This window comes from Ziziphus jujuba, chromosome 12 (genome assembly GCF_031755915.1).
Source record: "Ziziphus jujuba cultivar Dongzao chromosome 12, ASM3175591v1".
NCBI lineage: Eukaryota > Viridiplantae > Streptophyta > Magnoliopsida > Rosales > Rhamnaceae > Ziziphus > Ziziphus jujuba.
The window spans coordinates 18,156,207-18,178,258 of NC_083390.1; the positions used below are offsets into that span (position 1 = coordinate 18,156,207).

A 22,052-nucleotide genomic window follows, 5' to 3' on the forward strand; every position below is an offset into this window, starting at 1 on the left:
AAAATAAAATAAAATTACACTTTAGTATCTAGAGTTTAAAGTTTATAAGATTTGGGCTTGAAAGTTTCAATTTCAACAATTTTAGTTCTACAGTTTCAAAATCATTACAAATTGGTTCAAAACTAACAATTTAAAAATAAAACAAATTGAAAAAAAAATACAATTATTATTTTTCTGTTTTATCTATAGGATTTTTTTTATTTGAAAAAATGTATGAATTCTTTTTTTTTAATTAAAATACCCAAATCATAATTAACTATTTTTTAATCTAAAATTAGACTACAAATTGAAAATGAAAACTAAATTAGAATTTTTGGTCTAATAAAAGTAAATTTATTAGGCCAAAAATTAAAAATAATTTTATTGTGGCGAACCAAAAAAAAAAAAAATTAGACCAAAAATTTAAATTAAAAATGCAACAAAAGGCATAAGCCACAAATAGGAAAGGAATTTTATCAAATAAAAATATAGCAAAAAGCAAAAACCACAAATAGGGAAGGAATTTGTTAAAGATTATAGTTAATTACAAAGGGAAGGAATTTATTAAAGATGCTGACATATATGTAATACCATAGAGACTTGCAAAAAGCATGAACTTCCTGTAGTAAATAAATAAAGTTACTGGTGAACGAAGAATATGGATATTGGATTCAAGAGGTAAAAGTATCATTTTAATATACTAAACTTATGATTAAAGAACCAGAAAAGGGAATGAGAAGGCTTATCAAAATATACACCACATACCAGTATCATGATACTGTTGTTATTATTATTATTATTATTATTAAAATGCTTAAAGCCATTAGAAAGAAAAGTTAAGGCTGCCAGATGAAATTAAGTAATCAAGATAGGCTAATTGAAACTCCAAGCCTTACAAACTGCAAGTTAAAAGTAATTTTTTCATAGCCCTTGTGATGTCCCAATATATTCATATTATATATAAGGAGATTCTTATGCAAGATCTTGGGCTAAAAATACTTGGTTGGCTTTCTGACAGTGTAATATATACAAGTCCAACAACATTGTCATGTCTCTCGTAAAAATTCACGAGCTCTGCATACAACCGTTTTTTTCCTCTTGCATAAACCTTATTGGAATAGGCACCACTCATTGAAAAATCAATGACAGAAGGGATGTGATATCATTGAAGGTACATCCTAAACAAAAAATCATACCCTCCTCCATCAAACCATATAGGACTACAAGTTCTTAATTATCATGAAGTTACCTGAACATCTAATTTACTTCTCAAATGTTTTTCATTATCAAACTTGGCATGCATTTCAATGTTTTTACATTTCTACAGGCTTCGCATTCCCCAATTAGAGAAAAATTCTTAGCTTTCTTTTCATCTTGATTTTATGAGGTATAAATATGTACAATGACAAATTAAGTATTAATAAATTACATGTTTAAATTCCAGCTTCCTAACAATTAAACTAAATTACTTTCACTATCTCTCCCTCTCTTTTCCTAAATCATATCCACACAATTCTGGTGTGATTATGACCATTGGATAAAAACAGTCACAAATTCCTAATTCTGGTGTGGTTGACTGTAGGAACAAAATATTCACAAATTCCCAGTTTGTGCGCATATGGTAAAATTTGCGTTGAAGTTTGCTTGGCCATATGATTGTAGCTCAAACAGTTTAAAATGATAGTGTTTGAAGAATCGGAAGATCTTTGATTTGTATCCTTTTTAAAATCATAAATCTGAGCAAGCATTCATCTGTAGCAAAAGCAAGGCATAAACTTCCAAAACGCTTGTGGGCTTTAGCTCAAAAATAATATCTACTTCGTTTATTTAGAATATGGATGTCTTTTTATGTTTGGTTGGAATGAAATTCTTCTCACTTTGCTGTGTACTATGACAGTAAATAGAGAATAATTTGGCATAGATGTCCATGCTCAGTGACTGGCTTAAATAACAAAACATTTTATTATCACAAACTATAGTTACCCTGGCAAACGAAAATATGCATTCTATCATATACTATTAATAAGGTAAACAAAAATATGCATTCTATTATATGCTATTACTGAGGTGCACTCTATTATACATTATTACTAAGGTGCATATTTAATGCTCAATTTTTATGGAAGTAAACGAAAATGGAGCAGGCGGAGCTGAAACCTGAAGTATTCCTTCAAGCATAAGCAATACCTTCTTCATGGTGGTTCTTACGTTAGGGTCTTCTTGGAGGCACCAAATGGCAACCATCACAAACCTCTCAACCATCTTCATATCATCCATGGCCTCCATCTCATTTTCAATCAGAGCATCCAGCTTCCCTTCCAAATAGAAGTCAAAAGCATATTCAGCTAAAATTCTTTTATGTTCCTCATTAACCTCCATATCTTAGACATTTCTTCTACAGCAAATGATTTCTAGCAGCACCACTCCAAAACTATAGAAATCAACCTTCACTAAAACCGGTGCATACCTGAACCAATCAGGGGCAACATACCCTTTTGTTCCTCTGATGTTTGTTTTTGTATGGCTTTGGTTGATAAGCAAAAGCTTTGCCAATCCAAAGTCAGAAATCCGAGTATTGTAATACTCATCCAAAAGTATGTTTTGAGGCTTTACGTTGCAGTGAATGATCTGCGTGCTGCAGTCTTCGTGCAAGTAAACAAGTCCTCTCGCAATCCCAAATGCAACTTTTGTCCTCTGCTTCCAACTAGGTTTTAGATCTCCAAATAGAAATCTTACTAAAGTACCATTTCTCAAGAACTCATACACCAGTAACCTGTGTTGTTTCTCATCACAATAACCAACTAAGCGGACAAGATTCTTTTGATGTGTTTGGTCTATGATGTTAACTTCTGCTTTGAATTCTTTGTAGTTGTCTTCGAAAACTCTATCTAACATCTTGACAGCAATCAGACCAGTTGATCTCATTTTGCCTTTGTAAACCATCCCACAAGATCCTCTACCTAGCTCTTCCTTAAATCCATTTGTGGCTTCTGTCAGCTCCTTGTAGGAAAATTGCCGCAATCTGCTTTCGAAAGAAGTTTCATTTGGAGAAATTTTAACTCCAGGGAGCTTCTTATTGAAGAACCAAAAGAAACCCATGAATGCAGCTCCCACAAGTATGACCAGCACAGAGCTGCCTAAGAGTACAGACAACACCACAATAACCAATGTATTCTGGTCCTTTGCTAGGACTTTTGGAGGAGGAAGTGGGATTGCAGGCGACGAATTATTAGCTGTTTTTATATAACTTATGGCATCTCCATTTCCTTCAACTTGTCCATTGGTAAGTGGAGGCCTCTTCTTCCAACAAATCTTGGTACCGGGACTAAAAGTCACTCCTGCACATAAACAATCATGTAAACAAGCATTTTTGCAGCTCTCCCTACTACTAGAGCTAAGCGCGTCGTAATCCGAAAATAGAAAATTAACATTTGATTTCTCCTGCATGAAGTAGTTCTCCTGGTAGATTTTTCCTGAACTATTATCACAACCCAGTAAGAAATTTGGTCTGCAGCCACTATATGCATCAGCTTGATTGAACAAAGAATAACCATCTGGACATTAGCAATTTGTCGTTCTATCAGGTTGGATTGAGCAGATACTGTTAAACCCACATACTCCACTTCGCTATACTCCATTTATCTTGCATACATTGTCTACGGTTGTTGATGTTTCATTTGCAGCAGACGGATCTTGGGAGTGAGAGTTTATGGTAAAAGCCCCATCAATATTAAGACTCACTTTCATATAGTAGTCCAAAGGATTTGAGAGCGGTTTCATAATAAAGATTTTGCTTTCATTTTTTGTCAATACATACAGGCCTAACAAATCAAACTCTACTTGGTAACCAGGATCCGATGAATTGCCAGCGGAATAGTAATCATCAAAAGATACGGTGAGATTTGGCCGGGTAAGATAGCGGGTCGCGTGACCTGTTTGGACTGGAACCGGGTCACCCGTGACCCGGTTGGGTGAAAAAGATGAGAGAAACGACGTGTCGTTTGGGGTTACTGCTGACGTCATATGTTGACGTCAGCACGACACGTCGTTTGCTGACGTCAGCAGATGATGTCAGCAGGAAAAAAAAATTTATTTATTTTTTATTGATTTATTTGTTGTTTATTTATTAATTAATTTAGTGATTCAATTGTTCAATTTATTTATTTATTGTTTGTTTATTTGTTTCATTATCACATTCCAATTTTATTAAATTAAATTAAATATTTATGATTGGAAAATTGGATTGTGTGAGCTTACCCAAAGAGGCTTTGTTCCTAGTTGGTATAGTAGTGTGGGATTTTAGGTACTCACCTGTCGTGAGACTTATTTTATCTGCATTATGTGTACCAATGTAATGTATATTGGCATAGTGGATGGGATGTTTTATATTTGCCTATTTCATGAAATTGCCAATATGTTATTTTTCTCCCATTTATTAACCAGGGTCTATGCGGGTAATTAAGCTACCCTGTCGATAGTTTTAGTTGCTTTGTATGACGCCTGGAATGGCAGTGGAAGTTAATTAAATGCCATGTATTGCAGGTTCTGAGTTGCCCTGTCGGTGATTCAGTTCAATGCATTTGATTGTGGTTATTTGGTTGACTGTCCCTGGCCCGCGTAAGGGTATCTTTAGTGCTACAAAGACCCTAAGCGATATTTATGTTTGTGTTTTTGTGTTGAGGGGCTGGAAAATAGTAATTGAATTGTCTTAAATTTTTTAAATGTCTTGTTGTTTACTATTTTTACAGCTAGTTGCACCCCAAATCTTATGCCTATGACTGCCATGATGAAATTGGATGGGACAAATTATCAGAAATGGAAGAAAACCTTAGTTATGAATTTGACCTTCATGAAATTGGATTTGGCTTTGGAGATAGATCCACCAGAGATTCCGACTGATGAGAGTACTGTAGCAGCTAAGAAACTTTATGAGGATTGGAAGCACTCTAATAAGTGCTTTATGATGATGATGAAGAATTACATGGATGAGGCCATATATGCTAGTATTCCTAAAGTGGATACTGCAAAGGGACTTCTTGAGGAGATAGGAAAGAAGTTTATCAAGTTTGATATGAATGAGAAGCATCATTATTTGGACCTATTGAACAATACCAAGTATGATGGTATTAAAGGAGTAAGGGACCATATTATGCTACTTTCTTCCTATTATAATAAGCTGAAGAATCTTAAGATGGACATTGGAGAGGAGTTCTTGACCTATTCTATAATGAGCAGTCTTCCATCACAGTTTGATAATATAAGGTCGAGTTTGAATACTAAGAAAGAAGGTTGTAGTTTGGAGGAATTGACTACTATCCTTGTCAAGGAAGATGATGATATTAAATTAAGTAAGTCTAGGTCTGTTGCTATGGTTTCACATCAGGTAGATAAGTCCAAGAAGTTTTTCCAAAAGAAGGGACAAGGATTTAAGCCAGGACAAGGTTTCAAGCCTGGGCAGGGTTTTAACCCAATAGGAAGAAGTTTTCTGGTATGAAGCCTAAAGGGCCGAGGGATGGTGGTTTTCAGATTAGAGAAAGGAAAGAGTACTTCAATGGAAGGTGTGGATACTGCAATAAAGTTGGACACAAGAAGATAGACTGTTGGACCTTAAAGGGAAAGTAAGAGAAGAAATGTAATATTTTAATGATTGAGACCAATATTATTGATGTGCCTATGAATTCTTGGTGGTTAGATACTGGAGCTACAATTCATGTTACTAATTCATTGCAGGGGATGATAAGCCGAAGGGGCCCAACCAATCTTGAGCAGCATGTTTATATGGGAGATAGCTCAAGAGTGAAGGTGGACATTGTGGGAACAATCAAGTTGAAGCTTGCCACTGGATATGTTTTGGAATTGCAAGAAGTTTCTTATGTACCTTCAATAAGAAGAAACTTGTTATCTATTTCTATTTTGGATAGTCAAGGTTATAGTTTTTTGTTTGGAAATAACAAAGTTGAATTATTTAAGGATGGTAAAGTTGTTGGTTTTGGAACTTTATGTGGCAATTTATATAAGCTTGATTTATTTAATAATGGTCTTAATTTCTTTGTTAATTCTATTGTTGCTTCCAAACGCCCAAGAGTTAATGACAATTCCTCAATGTTATGGCATAAACGTTTGGGACATATTTCTAGGCACAGAATGGAAAGGTTAGTGAAGGATGGGATACTTCCTAATCTTGATTTCTCTGATCTTTTGACTTGTGTTGAATGTGTGAAAGAAAAGTTAACTGCCAAGGTAAGAAAGGATAAGTTAGCTAGGTGTAGAGATGTTTTGAAGTTAATCCACACTGACATATGTGGACCTTTTACACCAACTGCTTTGGGTGGTTATAGATATTTTATTACCTTCATTGATGATTACTCTCGTTATGGACATGTTGAGCTTATTCGTTAGAAGTCAGATTCTTTAGTTGCCTTTAAAGAGTTTAAGGTAAAGATGGAGCTTCAAAAGAATAAGAAAATAAAAGCTGTAAGGTCTGATAGAGGTGGTGAGTTTTATGGTAGATATGATGAGACTGGAAGGAACCCAGGGCCTTTTGCTATTTATTTGCGTGAGTGTGGCATTAATGCGCAATATACGATGCCTGGTACACCTCAGCAAAATGGCATAGCTAAGAGAAGGAATAGAACTTTGTTGGATATGGTGCGGTCTATGTTGGTAAATTCTAGATTGCCAGATTATTTGTGGGGAGAGGCTTTAAAGACGGCGGCTTATATTTTGAATCAAGTTCCAAGTAAGTCCGTTCCTAAGACACCTTTTGAGTTGTGGTCAGGAAGAAAGCCTAATTTGCATCATTTTCGAATATGGGGTTGCAAAGCTGAAGTAAGGATTTATAATCCCCAAATTAAGAAGTTGGATCCTAAAACCATTAGTGGATATTTTGTTGGCTATTGTATAGGATCTAGAGGTTCAAGATTCTCTTGTCCTTCTCACACCACCAGGATCATGGAATCAGACAGGGCCATTTATTTTGAAGATGATTTTGGGTTTGATGATAGTAATGGTTCAAGGGAATCTCAATTTAGAGAAGAAAGTGTTTTCATTCCCAGTATAGTTGTTCCTGATAGAGATATTGTTGATCCAGTAGTTGATGAACTAGTAGTTGGTCAGAATGAACTCATTGTTGAAGAGCAGGATATTCCAGCTATTGTAGATGCTGATGTACCTTTGAGGAGGTCACAAAGGACTAGGAGATCAGCTATTCCTGATGACTATGAGGTTTACTTGCAGGAGCATGAGTTTGACATAAGTGATGATTCAGATCCAGTCACTTATAAGGAAGCCATAAGCAGTTCAAATTCAAATTTTTGGTTGGATGCAATGGAAGATGAAATGAAATCCATGGAATCAAATGGAGTATGGGATTTGGTTGAGTTACCAGAGGGTAGCAATCCTATTGGGAGCAAATGGGTCTTTAAGACTAAAAAGGACTCCAATGGTCAAGTGGAGAGGTATAAGGCTAGACTTGTAGCTAAAGGGTTTAGCCAGAAGGAAGGAATTGATTATACAGAGACTTTTTCTCCCGTATCCACAAAGGATTCTTTTAGAATCATTATGGCGATTGTGGCGCATTATGACCTGGAGTTGCATCAGATGGATGTCAGAACTGCTTTTCTGAATGGTGATTTATATGAAGATGTATATATGGTTCAACCAGTTGGTTTCCAACAAACGGGGAATGGTAATTTGGTTTGTAAGCTTAAGAAATCTATTTATGGTCTTAAGCAAGCTTCAAGACAATGGTATCTTAAGTTTGATGAGGTTGTCATCCAAAATGGCTTTAAGGAGAATGTTGTTGATAGATGCATATATATGAAGGTCAGTGGGAGCAGTTTTATATTTCTGGTGTTGTATGTTGATGACATACTTTTGGCTACTAATGACACTGACCTATTAGCTGAGACAAAGCAAATGTTGTGCAACCATTTTGATATGAAAGATCTTGATGAGGCTTCTTTTGTTTTGGGCATCAAGATTGTTCGAGATAGGACTAATTATGTAGTGCAATTGTCTCAGAGAGCTTATATTGATAGAATTCTTAAGAGGTTTGATATGCATAATTGTTCTCCTGGAAGTGTACCGGTTACGAAAGGTGAAAAGTTTTCTAAGGATCAGTGTCCCAAGAATGATAGAGAAAGGATGACAATGAAGAATGTTCGCTATTCTTCAACAGTAGGTAGTTTGATGTATGCTCAAGTTTGTACACGGCCTGATATAGCCTTTGCTGTGGGTGTGCTTGGTAGATTTATGAGCAATCCTGGTCCTATTCATTACCAAGCAGTTAAGAAAGTCTTTAGGTATCTTCAGGGTACTAAAGATCATATGTTGACATATCATCGCACCAACTCTCTTGAAGTAGTGGGTTATAGTGATGCAGACTATAAAGGTTGTGTGGATGATAAGAAATCTACCACTGGTTTTATATTTATCATGGCAGGAGGTGCTGTGTTTTGGCGGAGTGCCAAGCAGTTAGTGACAGCATCCTCGACTATGGAGGCAGAATATGTGGCGTGTTATGAGGCTACTCGTCATGCAGTTTGGCTACGGAATTTTATCCGTGATTTAGGAGTAGTTGACTCCATTAAAAGGCCTATTATGATGTATTGTGATAATACTGCAGCGGTGTCTTTCTCCAATAATTTAAAAGGTACTCCTGGTGCGAAGTACATTGATGTGAAATATTTTGTGGTAAAGGAGAAAGTTGAAGAGGGCCTCATTACTGTTGTTCACACGCCGACTTATAGCATGGTGGCAGATCCACTGACCAAGGCTTTACCGGTAGGCATATTTGAGGAGCATGTGTCCCGTATGGGATTGTTAGGCAGTTGAGACTGCTGTGGGTCAGTGGGAGTTTGTTATGTTTTCTGTAGTAATATCCATGTTGAGAATTATTTATTTCTTTGAATATTTTAATACATTGATGTATGTGGATCATTATTTATTTATGAGATGATTTATTACACATATTATTACTCCTTATATTTACAGGCCTGTTGAGACTATTAGTCTATGTATATGTGTATGTTGATCCACTGGTGTCATGGTGAATCCCTACTACCTAGTTTGGGTATATTGTTGTATCCTGTCGATACGCAATGTGCTTGAATGAAATGGTTTTGTGTGTTGGGGGATTGCACATGGTTAGGTAAATCTCTACTACCTAGACTGAGTTTATGGCATGCAAAGTGCTCAGTTGAAATGGTAACATGTTTTGGGAGATTTACTGAGAGAGTCTCTAGTGCCTAGTCTAGTATATTGTTGTGCCCTGTCGGTATACTATATATTTGGATGAAATGGCATTATGGTTCGGGAGATTCTATAGTAAGTGAGTTTGGATTTTATATGATGATGATTATGCAGTCCAAGTGGGAGAATGTTGAATTAAATTAATATTTGTGGACTTGGCATAATCAATTACTCACTTACAGGGCCTATTTATGCCATTAATGGGACTGGCTTATTTTATTATTTTGAAGTAGGGCCCTTGGTCACACACTCTCTATAAGACTCCAGTTGGCCCATTGGACTGGAGGACCAACTCTCTTTATAAACCCAATGACTTATCCATATTTTTCCTAGTATAATTATATTATCAAATTATTATTATTTTATGTGTGTCAAAATTAATGGATAAGTCTGACTTGCAGAGACTATTTAAAGGTCTAGGGCAAGCAAACAAACATATGCCATACGGTATTTTGATATTAGGGTTTTCAGAAATCTGAGAGTGGTTTGAGAGTAGTGTGTGCATAGGCACTACTTTACGTTGTTTCTATTTTGCAGGATTAAAGATCTAATTTATCAATGGCTGCGTTTGGAGGTTAGTAATTTATGATCTATGGAATTTATTATGTATATTTAGATCCATAAAATTTCTAACACTAGTATCCAGGAGTATAAAGTTGCCTGTATCATTCATCACAGCATAGGCTACTTCAGCAGAACTTGTTTTTCCAGAGCTCCATAATGTTTGAGCACCGTTTTTGAGCACGAGAGCACTGTCAGAAGTTAGCTCCAGTTTAGAAATCGTTGGAGCAGGTTTACCTCCATTTGCATACCAAACTGTGGTGAATTGGCCGGATAGTTTGTAATACCAAATGGCAAGTATGAAGGCATCATTGTCAAGCTCGTGGAATCCAAATGCAAAATCTTCCGAAGGTGAAAGCCATAAAGAATTATTGCTTCCTGCAGTCAGAGAAGTTCCAACATTTATTTTGCCGTTGGTTTGAGCAACGACAACGAAAAGGGGAAGTTGGAGAAGAAGAAGAAAAAGGATAGCCATTAATGGTCAATGAATTTCAAGGACAAAGCTACTAGCTGATCATTTCTAGCATGGGGAACTTTATTAAGAAAAACAAATTGCAAAAAATTGAAACTTAAGGCTATACATACGTGTTGAATTATATTTGATTGAGCTTGAGAAAAAGGAAAATTGAAAAAGACTGGAAATTATAGTTATATGTATTGGAAAAATCAGACCGCATTTTATTGATTCTTATTTGGTTGGACCTTTTTTTTTTTTTTTTTTTTTGGCTTTTTGATTAGTCATGAATAATAATATATCAAACTTTGCAGCATTTTCATTTGAGTTATTAACATTTAATTGTTTAGAAAAATGAAAATGACTAAAAAGAGGCTCGGCATTTCTTTTACGTTTATGGCTGTTGAGGAAAAAATTTTTAGACCTGACAGTGTAAATAGTTGGGATTTTATTGACATTTTGAACAAATATGGCATTTTCGTCAATGTAGAAATAGTAATATTCTTTTTGTGCCGTGGGGGGGAAGCCAAGACTAAGACCTTCCAGTCTCCGGGGTCGAAACGGCAACGTTCCAAGTTTAGGGCTTATTCTAACACGTGATATTTCCACACGTTAAGGTTGACTTATGGCCAATGGGCAGTCTAAGGATAATCAAGGATCATTCAGTGTTTATGACTCTGTTTGAGAAAAATGGTCCAAGTATAAATTAGATTACATAGTACCTCGGACATATTATAAACATATATTTACTTTTAAGAATTGAAATGTAATATTAAAAGAAAAAAAAAACAGGGATTATTTTTGACATTTTGAATCAAATTATATTCAAAATAAAAATAACTGTGAATTTTAAAAGTGATTCTTTGCTTTCTGTGTCACATAAACCCAAACTCAGCTTTTTCATTTGTTTTCATTTCTTTCTTACATTAAAATTTAGGTTATGATCGGACTCTTCAAGAAAAAGAGAAATTATTTGTCAACCTAATTTTTTACTGTGCAACATACCCTTAATTTTTTGTTGGTTTTTTTGTTTGGCTCTGATTTATAAGCAAAAGCTTATTGCTAATTACCTGATAATAGGTTCCAAGCAAGTGAAATTTCATCATACTTTGTTTACAATGAAACATATTTCTCCATTTCTTTTCTTCATCATAATTTTTTTTTTTAAAGTACATTGCGATAAACTTTTTTTTTTTTTTAATCATATACGTCTTACTAACTATTTATTATATATTATGCCAGTTTAAAAACTTTATTTAAACAATTAATAAAAATGAAAAACTAAAAGTACTTTAAGTTTTGTAAATAAAAAACTATTTTGATAAACTTTCGGTCAACTCAATATAATATATATGCATTTTTTTTTTTTAATGTTATAGTGTTATAGATACTCCAATTCATTTTATGATTTTGAATCTCATATGATATCTTTTTTTTTTTTTTTTGGTCCAATCAAATAATTAAACAATATAATTTTTTATCAAATAAAATTAAACAATATATATTATATAGTTTTTCAAATATGATAATATATTTAAAACGACCCATTAACAAATTTTTTTCTTCGTCATCCGGTTCTGGGAAATTTCTTCATCATACACATAGAACAAGATTTATATTGAAGTCAAATTAAACAATGAAATTTCTAACTATACACATGCAGAAAGATTTATATTGAATTGCATTTTGGACTTATTTGGACAAACGCCTTGACTGGGACATCAGCCAGCAGTGCCTGATAAGCTTATTCATCACCGTTAGATTAAAATTCATGGAAACTTTGGATATTTTATGACTTTTGCCAATTTGAATTGCATTTAATTGTTTAGAAAATATAGAATATCATGAAATTATTGTATATGAAAAGAAAGAAGGGACTCATTGGGTAGAATCCTTTCTTTTACCCCTCTCTTATCCTTTAGAAAACGGAAATCAAACGGCTGAAAATAAAAATAAAAATGTATTTGTTTGTTTATTTTTATATAGAAATATTATGAACACCCGCTTGTGTTTGAGTAGTAGTGCTGCCAATACTTTCTAACACTCGCTTGTGCATTCTTTTGTGTCTGTACGTTACACATTTCCTCTATATTTTGCGAAAACCAATACATATTTTACATGAAATATAGGCCAAACTTCTTCATTTTAATTATAGTAAGTGCTCTTATTGACAAAGTCCTTTCTTTTTCAATTTCGTTTATTTTTAAATTTTTTTTTAATAACAATAATATATGTGCAAAGTTGCTAAGGATGAAATTAATGTTGGAAAGGTCAAACGTCCACGTGTATCTTGACTACTAGAGGATATAATTAGGGATAATTTTTATTTATTTTTTTTTTTTTTTGGCCTTAAGTCGGGTTCCATTTTAGGGTGAGGCCAAGAATATAATCTCTATTCTGTGTTTCTCCCGACTTATGTATATATAATAAAAAATATTATTATTATTTATTTTTATTGTATTTTTTTTATTTGTTTTAAATATGAATATTAAAAATGTTAACTAGGTTTTAAATATTTTAGTTTTATTTTTTTAAAATAAAATTAAAATAATTAAATAGGAAAACGGGGATGGGGATTACCACAGCTCCAAAGAAATTGAAAAATTGTTATGTAACAATTTGATAACCAATACAGAGAAACTCTTTATCTTACTTTAAATCGTAAACAAAATGGCTCTATATATATATATATATATATAGGGGTATATTCTATATACCAATATTTTTAACAAATCATCTCAACTATTGAAATGGCTGACCAAGCTAAACTTGAAACGCGGAGATACCAATGTTCCTACATGACCTGACCTTTGAGTGAATTCCACCTATATGTGTCACATTTGAGCTCATCGTATGATTTAAGTGGCAAATCCTCGGACATGGTATTCCAAACTAATTTTTAAGGCTTGCTCAATAGAATTTGTAATCAACCTTAAAAGCTTTAGGTAGGGATGGCGTCGATTCAATTTGGTTGGCTTTTTGCTTTTTCTTTTTATTTATTATTTATTATTTATTATTATTATTATTATTATTATTATTTTTTTTTTTTGAGATGGTAGAACCAAGTCAAACCAAAACAATAAAAAAGCTAAGCCAAATCGAACCAATCATCATCGATTCAGTTTGGTCGATTTGGACTTTGGCGCAATACCCTATTATTATTTTTTTAATTATTAATTTTTTAATAATTAGAATTTAATATTATTAATATTTTAAACTAAATAATTAAAAATCATAAAATATGATTAATTATAATAAAAATTATATTTAAAAAAATATACTTATATATATATATATGTATGTGTGTGTGTGTGTGTGTGTGAATGATTCAATTCAATTTGATTTGGATAAAAATTTGTTCAAATTGTATCAAACCAAGCATGAGGCACAAACCAAATGAAGCTAAACAAATTTAGTTTCGTTGGTTCAAATCGAGTAATGCCCATCCCTAACTCTAGGTGGCACCTTACAAATAGCCAAGACAATGCCAATTTGGCAGAACATTTGTTATTGAAAAAATTAATGAAAAACTACAATCTTTTCATTAATAATTATAGGACAACTTGATTAAGAATAGAAGAAATATAAAAAATAATATAACCTATACATTATACAATTTTGTTCTTTATCATACCAGTGAGATGCATGTTGATTTGGTAAATATTAATTCGTTGTATTTAATTTTGTTTATTTTTTATACTAAAAATCTAATTTGAAAAAATAAACTCTTTATTAATAATCAATAAAATTTTCATGCAATATATACATACCATAAATACTTTATTATTGATGATGATAAATAATGCATGAATGATTTCTTAGTTAAAAAAATAAAACACATATATGATTTCTAGGAAGTAGTCAATATGACCCATTATTTAAATTGAGCTAAAATATATCAAGAAAATAAATACATCTGGGCTAGACCTATGGGCTCTAATTCTACCCTAAATTTGGATCAAACCAATTGTTTGGATGGTGTGGGAAATTATTAGGGGAATTTGGCCCGACACCCATATTTGAAAGTCCTTAACAAAAACTAGGGGAATTTGGCCCAATACCCTCATAAGGGCGAGTTTAATGATTTTTGCCCCCTCACTTGATATCTTTTTTGTTCTACCCCTCAATATCCTTTATAATCCCAAAATACCCTTATGTTTTTTTTTATATGTTTTTTTCTTTCCTTTCTTCATCCGACTTTTCTCCTCCTTATAATCAATATCCAGACCATTAGGAGCCCTCTGTTTCCTTTCGCATTGCCCGGATTGTAAGCTTGGAGACTGTGCGTTTTGAAGGAGATGGTGAAGAGGCGACTCAGAGAGAAAACTGCAGGGTTTTAGAGAGCCCTAGGAGCAGAAGCAGAAGCAACAGGTAGGCAACACCGAAGTAGGAAAGCATGAGGCTCATTCGATCAATCACTGGTAATCTTCTCCTCTCCATTTTCAAATTCTTAAGCTTTTCCCCAGACATTTTCTTACTTGTTTCGCTAATAATGAAATAGTTTTTTTTAAATAAATAATATATTTTAGATTGTTATAATTCAGAGCAACGTAATTCACTGCTGCGAGAGGTGGGACGGAGGAGCTACGCAAGCAATGTCTCTGAGTATAACACTGTTATCGGTTCTCTCACCGCGCAGAGAAGGTAGATTCTAATTTTGATTTTCTTTTTATGGTTTTGGGATTTTTTTTTTTGGGAGAAATTGTGAAAGTTGTGTTCTTTTTTTTTTTTGTTTTAATAATGGTGGTGGTAGGCATTTCTTGCTGAGAGATGTGTATGATGATATGATGCTGGATGGAGTACAGCCAACTAGGGATACATTCCATTCTGTCATCGTTGGAACCATGAAAAGCTCTTGCTTGCAGGACGCTTTCTACTTTTCTGACCAAAATAAATCCATGGGTTTGGTCCCTGATGTATGTATTTGTATATATATGCTTCTTCTTCTTTTTTCTTTTTTTTTTTTTTCACATGGATCTGCATTAATTCTTATCTGCTGACTATTAGATTATTTCAAGATTGGAAATTTTGTATAAAGTTACTTTGTGTTTTGTTTTTTCTTTTTTTTTCCCTAGCTATTACAATGTATTGCTTTGTGTTATAGGTTACTTTATACAACAGTTTAGTTTCTTGATGTAGTGCAGATGAACTCTGTCACTGTTGACTCGAGGCCAAAGTGCTTGGTTGGCATTATTTTTTATTGTTACCCTTCTTATTCTAGAATGTATGCAGAAGAAACAAGTTGCTACTTTTTCTCTAGGTGATTGATGAAATAGCTGGAGCTCTTGGTGATGGCAAAGATGCTGTGGAGGTTATTCTAAAGATGATAATTGTGTGTTTTATATTATTATTATTTTTTTGGGTCTTGTGTATTTTCCATTATTGAATGCTGCTTATTTATTAAATTTAATTGTCTGCACGCTTATTTGTGTTTTAATATAATTGTAGTTATAGTTATTTTATTACTATAATTGCTGTTGGTGATTAAATATAGCTGCTTTCGTTGTTATCAGTTATTGTTGTCATGTATAATTCTTGTTTTCCTTAATGTTTAATGCAAACTGTCAGTTATTGCATTTACTTCATTATCAACATGAGAATCATAAGGGAAATTTACTGTTTAAACTCCATGGTTGCACATTCTATATGTTAACAGAAACCTCCATTTCTACCGAGGGTAATATATTCAGCTATGGTGGTTTTTATTTCCCAGTGCTCATTATATTTTTCACTTTTATTCTATGTTGTTCATATAGGTTTCTGCAGATAAGAAGTCTGATACAGGAAAGGAGAATTTTCCAAATGAAGAAAATCATAAAAGTACATAGAAAGTTTATCATTCATATGGAGTTTCCTTTTCATGATTCTTTTCATGTAAACTAGATAGTATTTTTTGCTTATTGACAACTACTTGCTTTCTGCAGGGTTCATATATTTGTTCAACCAACAGTTAATCGTGTTGTCAGCAGGTGATCCTTGACTACCATGGCTGATGTTTAATTGCTGTGACAATTTCAAGCCTTTCCATTTCTCATTTCATCTGTTTTATAGACATTTTAGATACTTTGTTGCTTTCATGATTTTTGAAATTTCCTTAGAATTTCTGATATGAAGTCAGTGAATGGAAATAGGATATTTAGATGGAAGACTTAATTATTTTGATTATCCAATTCAATCTTCGAGATAACATATCCACTTGCATACTTACTACTTACAAGACAGTTTGATAATGACTCGCTTTGTGATATTTTTCTTCCTTTGTTGATGTCTAGACCAATAATTCTACTCTTCACAATTTGCATATAGCATTTATCGCATATGAGGACAGCTTCAGTTCTCATTATATTTATTTAAAATTTTTTTTAGGGAATCCCTTATTTTATTAAATCAGAGATGCTTTTTTGTCAAGTATTAAAAAAAGTTAGTCATTTTTTTAGGTTGAGATTTAAAACAAAATGCTTTAGTAATTTTCCTTGATTATTTACAAAAATTATTTTCTTTGAAACTTGTATGCTAAATATTGTAACTAACTGCAGATATTTCGTTTGATTCCATCTAGGTATCAAATCTATCTCCGTTTTAGTGGAGGTGCCCCATATGCTTTTAATGCTGTTACTATAGTTTGGCATTATACCAATTGTGGTGCCAGTTGGTATTCGAGATTTTGACATTGATGGGGAACATTGGGTCAATTCGGGATTGATACCAACAGAGGCTTTTGTAGGAGCTGTAATATTCTCTTGTTTTTATTCATAAAACACTTGTACAATTTCCTCTTGCTAATTCAGATTTTGTTTTTAGTTTTTGTACATGATTCTCGTATCAATATGATGTGTAAGGATCCAATTTCATTATTAAATTCTCCATATTATTTGATATGTGGAAAAGCAATAAATAAGAAGGATGATAATTTAAATGGATGGTAATTGAGTTCTCAAATATTGGCTCTCTAGTTTCCGACCATTAGAACTTGTTTGAATGGTATGCATTGAAATGTAGTTAGTTTTAGATTGTAAAATGTGATTCCCAGCTTGCAAGCTTCTTCCAATCACTTTTACATGAACGGCTCCATGGTAGTATGTCCAAATGAGACTTGTTAGGAGGGAATTAATTGTGCACTTGTGGAAACTATTTAAATACATGGATATGAAAGTGTAAAATAAATATAACAGTTTTCCATTTCTCCTCTACCCTCATTTCTCATTGACTATCTCGAATACAGGTGAAAATATTAAAACAATTTTTTTGACCATCTCTCATTTCTCATCTACCCTCATTAACTTCTATCCCTCTCTCTTACTCTTCCTGCTACCACATTAAATGAATACTGTGTCTTCCTCTCTCTTTCTCTTTTGTTGGTTAGGTACCTTTCAGCCTTTCTTTGCATTGACGAACATTGCAGAAAATCCCAAAATCTGTTCAATTTAGTTCACTCTCCCTGCATCATCTGAAAATCTTCATTGTGGAGCCCATACACTTCGAAAGGATGTAATTAAATTGTACGTTTCTGCAGATCGGAGTTAAAGATTACCTAATATGTGGATATATATACATATATATATATATATACATAATTTGGCTTTATGCTACTTCTCTACATAATTTTTTTTATCATTTATAATAATTTTTTTCCATCTTAATGTTTTGAAATCATGAACTCCCAATAGTAAACATAAATGGCTTAATAACTAAGCCAAAAAATAAATACAATATACTTCATATTAATTTTGTTAATTGATTTTACGAAAAAAATTTCCTAAAATATACTTTATGTATAGCTGATAGATAAAGTCAAAATCAAATAATGACTTAGCCTTAGCACAATACTAGCAGTGAGGAAAAAGTATGAATTGGTACGAACAAAGGATGTGTTATAAACTATAAACAAAAAATTAAATATAATAATATAAAAATGAATCAAAAATGTTTTGTTTGAATTCACAGAAAGATGATATCGAGGTCAAATTTAGAGCATTAGACCTTTCAATGGATCGATTTAATTAATAAATATATATATATATATATATATTAGCCTAAGAATAAGAATTTAATTAGTCAATACTGTATTAAAAAAATAACCTTTACATGGTCAGAAAGGGAAAACATTGACCAAATATGAAAACTTGTTTGTCTTTTCTATCCAGCAGCTAGTACCTTCTATTATCTTTCACAGGGTGTGTTATAAATATAAATATGTGTACATATATGTATACATTTTTCCCTTATATTGGATTCATCGTTTGTCACGTTTTGACATGATATATAAGTGCAAGTTCTATGTTGGTGCTATTTTATGTAAAACAATCCATAAATGGTTTGGAAATTTCCATTTGAAAATTACAACCTTTGTTTGTTACATACGATCCATCAGTAATTATGAAACACTTGCTTGTTGGAAAATTTAACTGCGGTTCCATCGGAATAGTTAATTTTTCCATTTTCTAAAAGCAAACAGAGTGGACAATCGAATTTGTCCACTTCTCTAATGTTATTGTAAACGAATGACATGCTAAATGTAACTATATTTATGATGTTTAACAAAATAATCCACAGAACACCACATTGTCAACATTGCATACATTCAAGCTAACGTTATGTTATGATTTAGCACATGTGCCACAGATTTGACATCTTAATCTACTTGATCCACTATGTCTGTCAAGAGTAGCTATTCTACTAGGTGTTAATATGCAACATTTAAACAGCATTTGTACTCATTACATAAAATGCATTTGTATTTTATCTTTACTCATTTACTGAAAATGCATTTGTATTTGTATTTAAAATGCTATTCCACTAGGCGTTAATAACATAATTGTTTGGCTTATTTTTTGTACTCATTTACTGAAAATGTATTTGTATTTTTTCATTACTTTTGCAGGATTATAGTTAAACCTTCCAGCAAAGATTCTACGATTGCAGAAGTAGATACTTAGTATGTTTTGAATTGGTAAACTCTTTGTGCTCAATGTCACAAATTTCAGTTTTACTGTTCTACGATGGAACATGGAGTGTATGTTCTGAAGGTACCTGGAGATACCAACATCAAAGAACGAAGATTATACGTATCAAAAGGAATTGTACATTGGCCGAACTTGAAGATGTTGTCTACAACGCTCTCAACTTAGATTCTACACAACATCAATTAATCTTCAAGTTCATATACCATGTGTGTTTGTCATGTGAGCCGTACGTTGTGGAAAATGATGAAGACCTACAAAGTTTTATAGAAGAGTATAGTTCACACAGACCTCAAGACAGATTTCCACTTATCGTTGATGTGTTATCCAGGGTTCCAAAGAGTATTAATACTGCTGGATGTGTTGTGAATAGGATACCTACAAGTTCAGGATTTATGACTACCGCCCCACTATCTGTAGTTCCCGAGACAGCTATTTGTACCTCTGATGCTGACATGTAGTCCCCAGCGACCGAACTTCATGTGCCGGAAACTCAACTTGGATTCTCTGAAAATCAAATTTGTGAAAACAATGTGCAATCTGTGGAACATGATCATGATAATGAGCGCTTCGACATTAATGATATGAATGAATATCATGGACATGATTATGATCAAGATGAACAATTTGAGGTTGAGGTCAACATTGATCATAGTGAAGATGGGTTACGAGACATTTATTGGACCCATCATTCGGGACTTTCAGCTGGTGCTAGTCAACATGGTGAGTCTCCTTATGGTAGTAGTCCAATTGATAATGTGAATGATGATGTGCTTGCCTCTCCTTGTACCGAAAACCATTTGGACATTCGATAGGATTCTACCGCAACCATGGCTGAACTTAGGGTTAACCATCGCTTCTCATCCATCAATGCCCATGAAATCATTCGAATCAACCAAATCTTTGCGAGTAAGAATGCACTACAGAAGAAGATTAGTCTTTATGCACTAAGGAGAAATTTTGAATTCAAGGTCAAGAAGTCAGATAGAGTCCGATATGAGGTTGTATGTGCAAACGACAATTGCATGTGGCGAATGTGTGCTACCAAACTACATGGTGACAATACAGAGGCCTTCATGATTAGGGCCTTTAAGGATGAGCATATTTGCTCTTTAAATATCATGAAAAGGGATCATTGTCAAGCAACAAGTTCAGTTATCGGAGACATCATCCAGCCAATGTTTGATGGGATTTCAAGGCAATACAAACCTCGAGATATCGTGCATGACATTAGCTCTAATTACGGAGTAAACATAAGCTACAACAAAGCATGGGCCGCTAAGGAAGTTGCACTATCAGGTTTGTGAGGCACACCAGAAGATTCATATGCAAAACTTCCTTTATGGAGTCACGTTTTGAAGAGCAAAAATCCGGGCACGTTTACTCGAATTGAAACTAATGATCAAAACAGATTTTTATATTTTTTCATGGCACTTGGAGCTAGCATTAGAGGGTTCCAGCATATGCGGAGAGTCGTAGCTGTCGATGGAACTACACTGAAGAATAGATATAGAGGTTTGTTATATATTGCATCATGTTTGGATGGGAACAATCAAATTTATCCACTTGCTTATGGAATAGGCCCTGGGGAGATAGATGCGGCTTACATGTGGTTTTTTGAGAGCTTTAAAGAAGCGTTTGGGGATGATCTGAATATAGCTTTTATATCTGATAGACACAAGAGCATTGCAAAAGCAATACGTACAGTTTTCCCTAATAATCACCATGGCCACTACACATATCATCTTGGTACAAATTTACGTGCTAAGAAGTTTAAAGGTAATGTCAACACGATTATATCAACTTTTAATGATGCAGCTAGAGCATATATTGTTGAGGATTTTTATAAGGCCATGCAGCTTTTAGAAGGGGTTAGTATTGAAGCTGTACAATATCTCAAGGATGCAAGTCCTTCAAAATGGGCTAGATCACGTTTTCCGGGCAATAGATACAACATAATGACAACTAACATTGCAGAGAGCATGAACTCTGTGCTTATTGATGGTAGCGATAAACGTGTTTTGCCATTACTATATCACATTCGTGATGTCTTGCAAAGGTGGTGGTATGAACGTCGAACTAACGCAGCTGCAATGCAAACTCCTGTTACTAATTGGTTGGAAAAAATCATGCAGGAGCGCTCAAATAATGGCAGAGGCTTACGTGTTATGCCAATGAACTTATATGAGTTTCAAGTTGTTGGCCATGGCATGTTCGTTGGAGTTGTTAACTTAGTAAATAAGACATGCTCATGCAAGGAATTTGACATTGATGGATTTCCTTGTGTCCATGCAATTGCAGCATGTAAGCATCGACATATTTCTCCATATTTCCTTTGCTCGGTGCATTACTCGGTTGACTCACTCCGTGATGCATATTCAGAAACCATATATCCACTTGGAGAGAAAATCAGGTTGTACTTCCACCTCAAATTGGCAAACAGTCAGGAAGACCGAGAAAGAAAAGGATTCAATCTCAAGGAGAGGAGTGTCATCAATATAGATGCGGGAGGTGCAAACAGGTTGGTCACAGCAGCCGATCATGCTCCGCCACCGTACCTCTTGATAGCACTACCAACCAACAGCACCACTGAAATGAAGGCCCATCAATCGCATGATGCTATATTCAGACAATGGGGCCATGTTATGCGGTATGCGTGTGTATGCAATGTAGTCAGGAATACAATTAGTTGCTCAACCACGTAACATGTGTTTTGGCATAATAGACGTTGGCTTTATGTGTTCTTTTGTTGTCAAATTCATCTGTTGTATTGTTTTGATAACATATCATTCCGTGTTCAGTTGTTTGTATGTTTCTTACTATTGCATGGATGATATTACTGCCTT

At 33.8% G+C, this 22,052-nt stretch overlaps 1 protein-coding gene across 1 annotated transcript; it reads right to left on the reverse strand.

Annotated features, from left to right (window-relative positions):
- Window positions 1–2,082: 2,082 nt before the first annotated feature.
- LOC132800148 (G-type lectin S-receptor-like serine/threonine-protein kinase LECRK1) lies at window positions 2,083–10,267 on the reverse strand. Its single transcript, XM_060813161.1, is given in 2 exon segments — window positions 2,083–3,533; window positions 9,892–10,267. Coding segments are annotated over 2 exon segments (1,827 nt in total).
- Window positions 10,268–22,052: the final 11,785 nt, after the last annotated feature.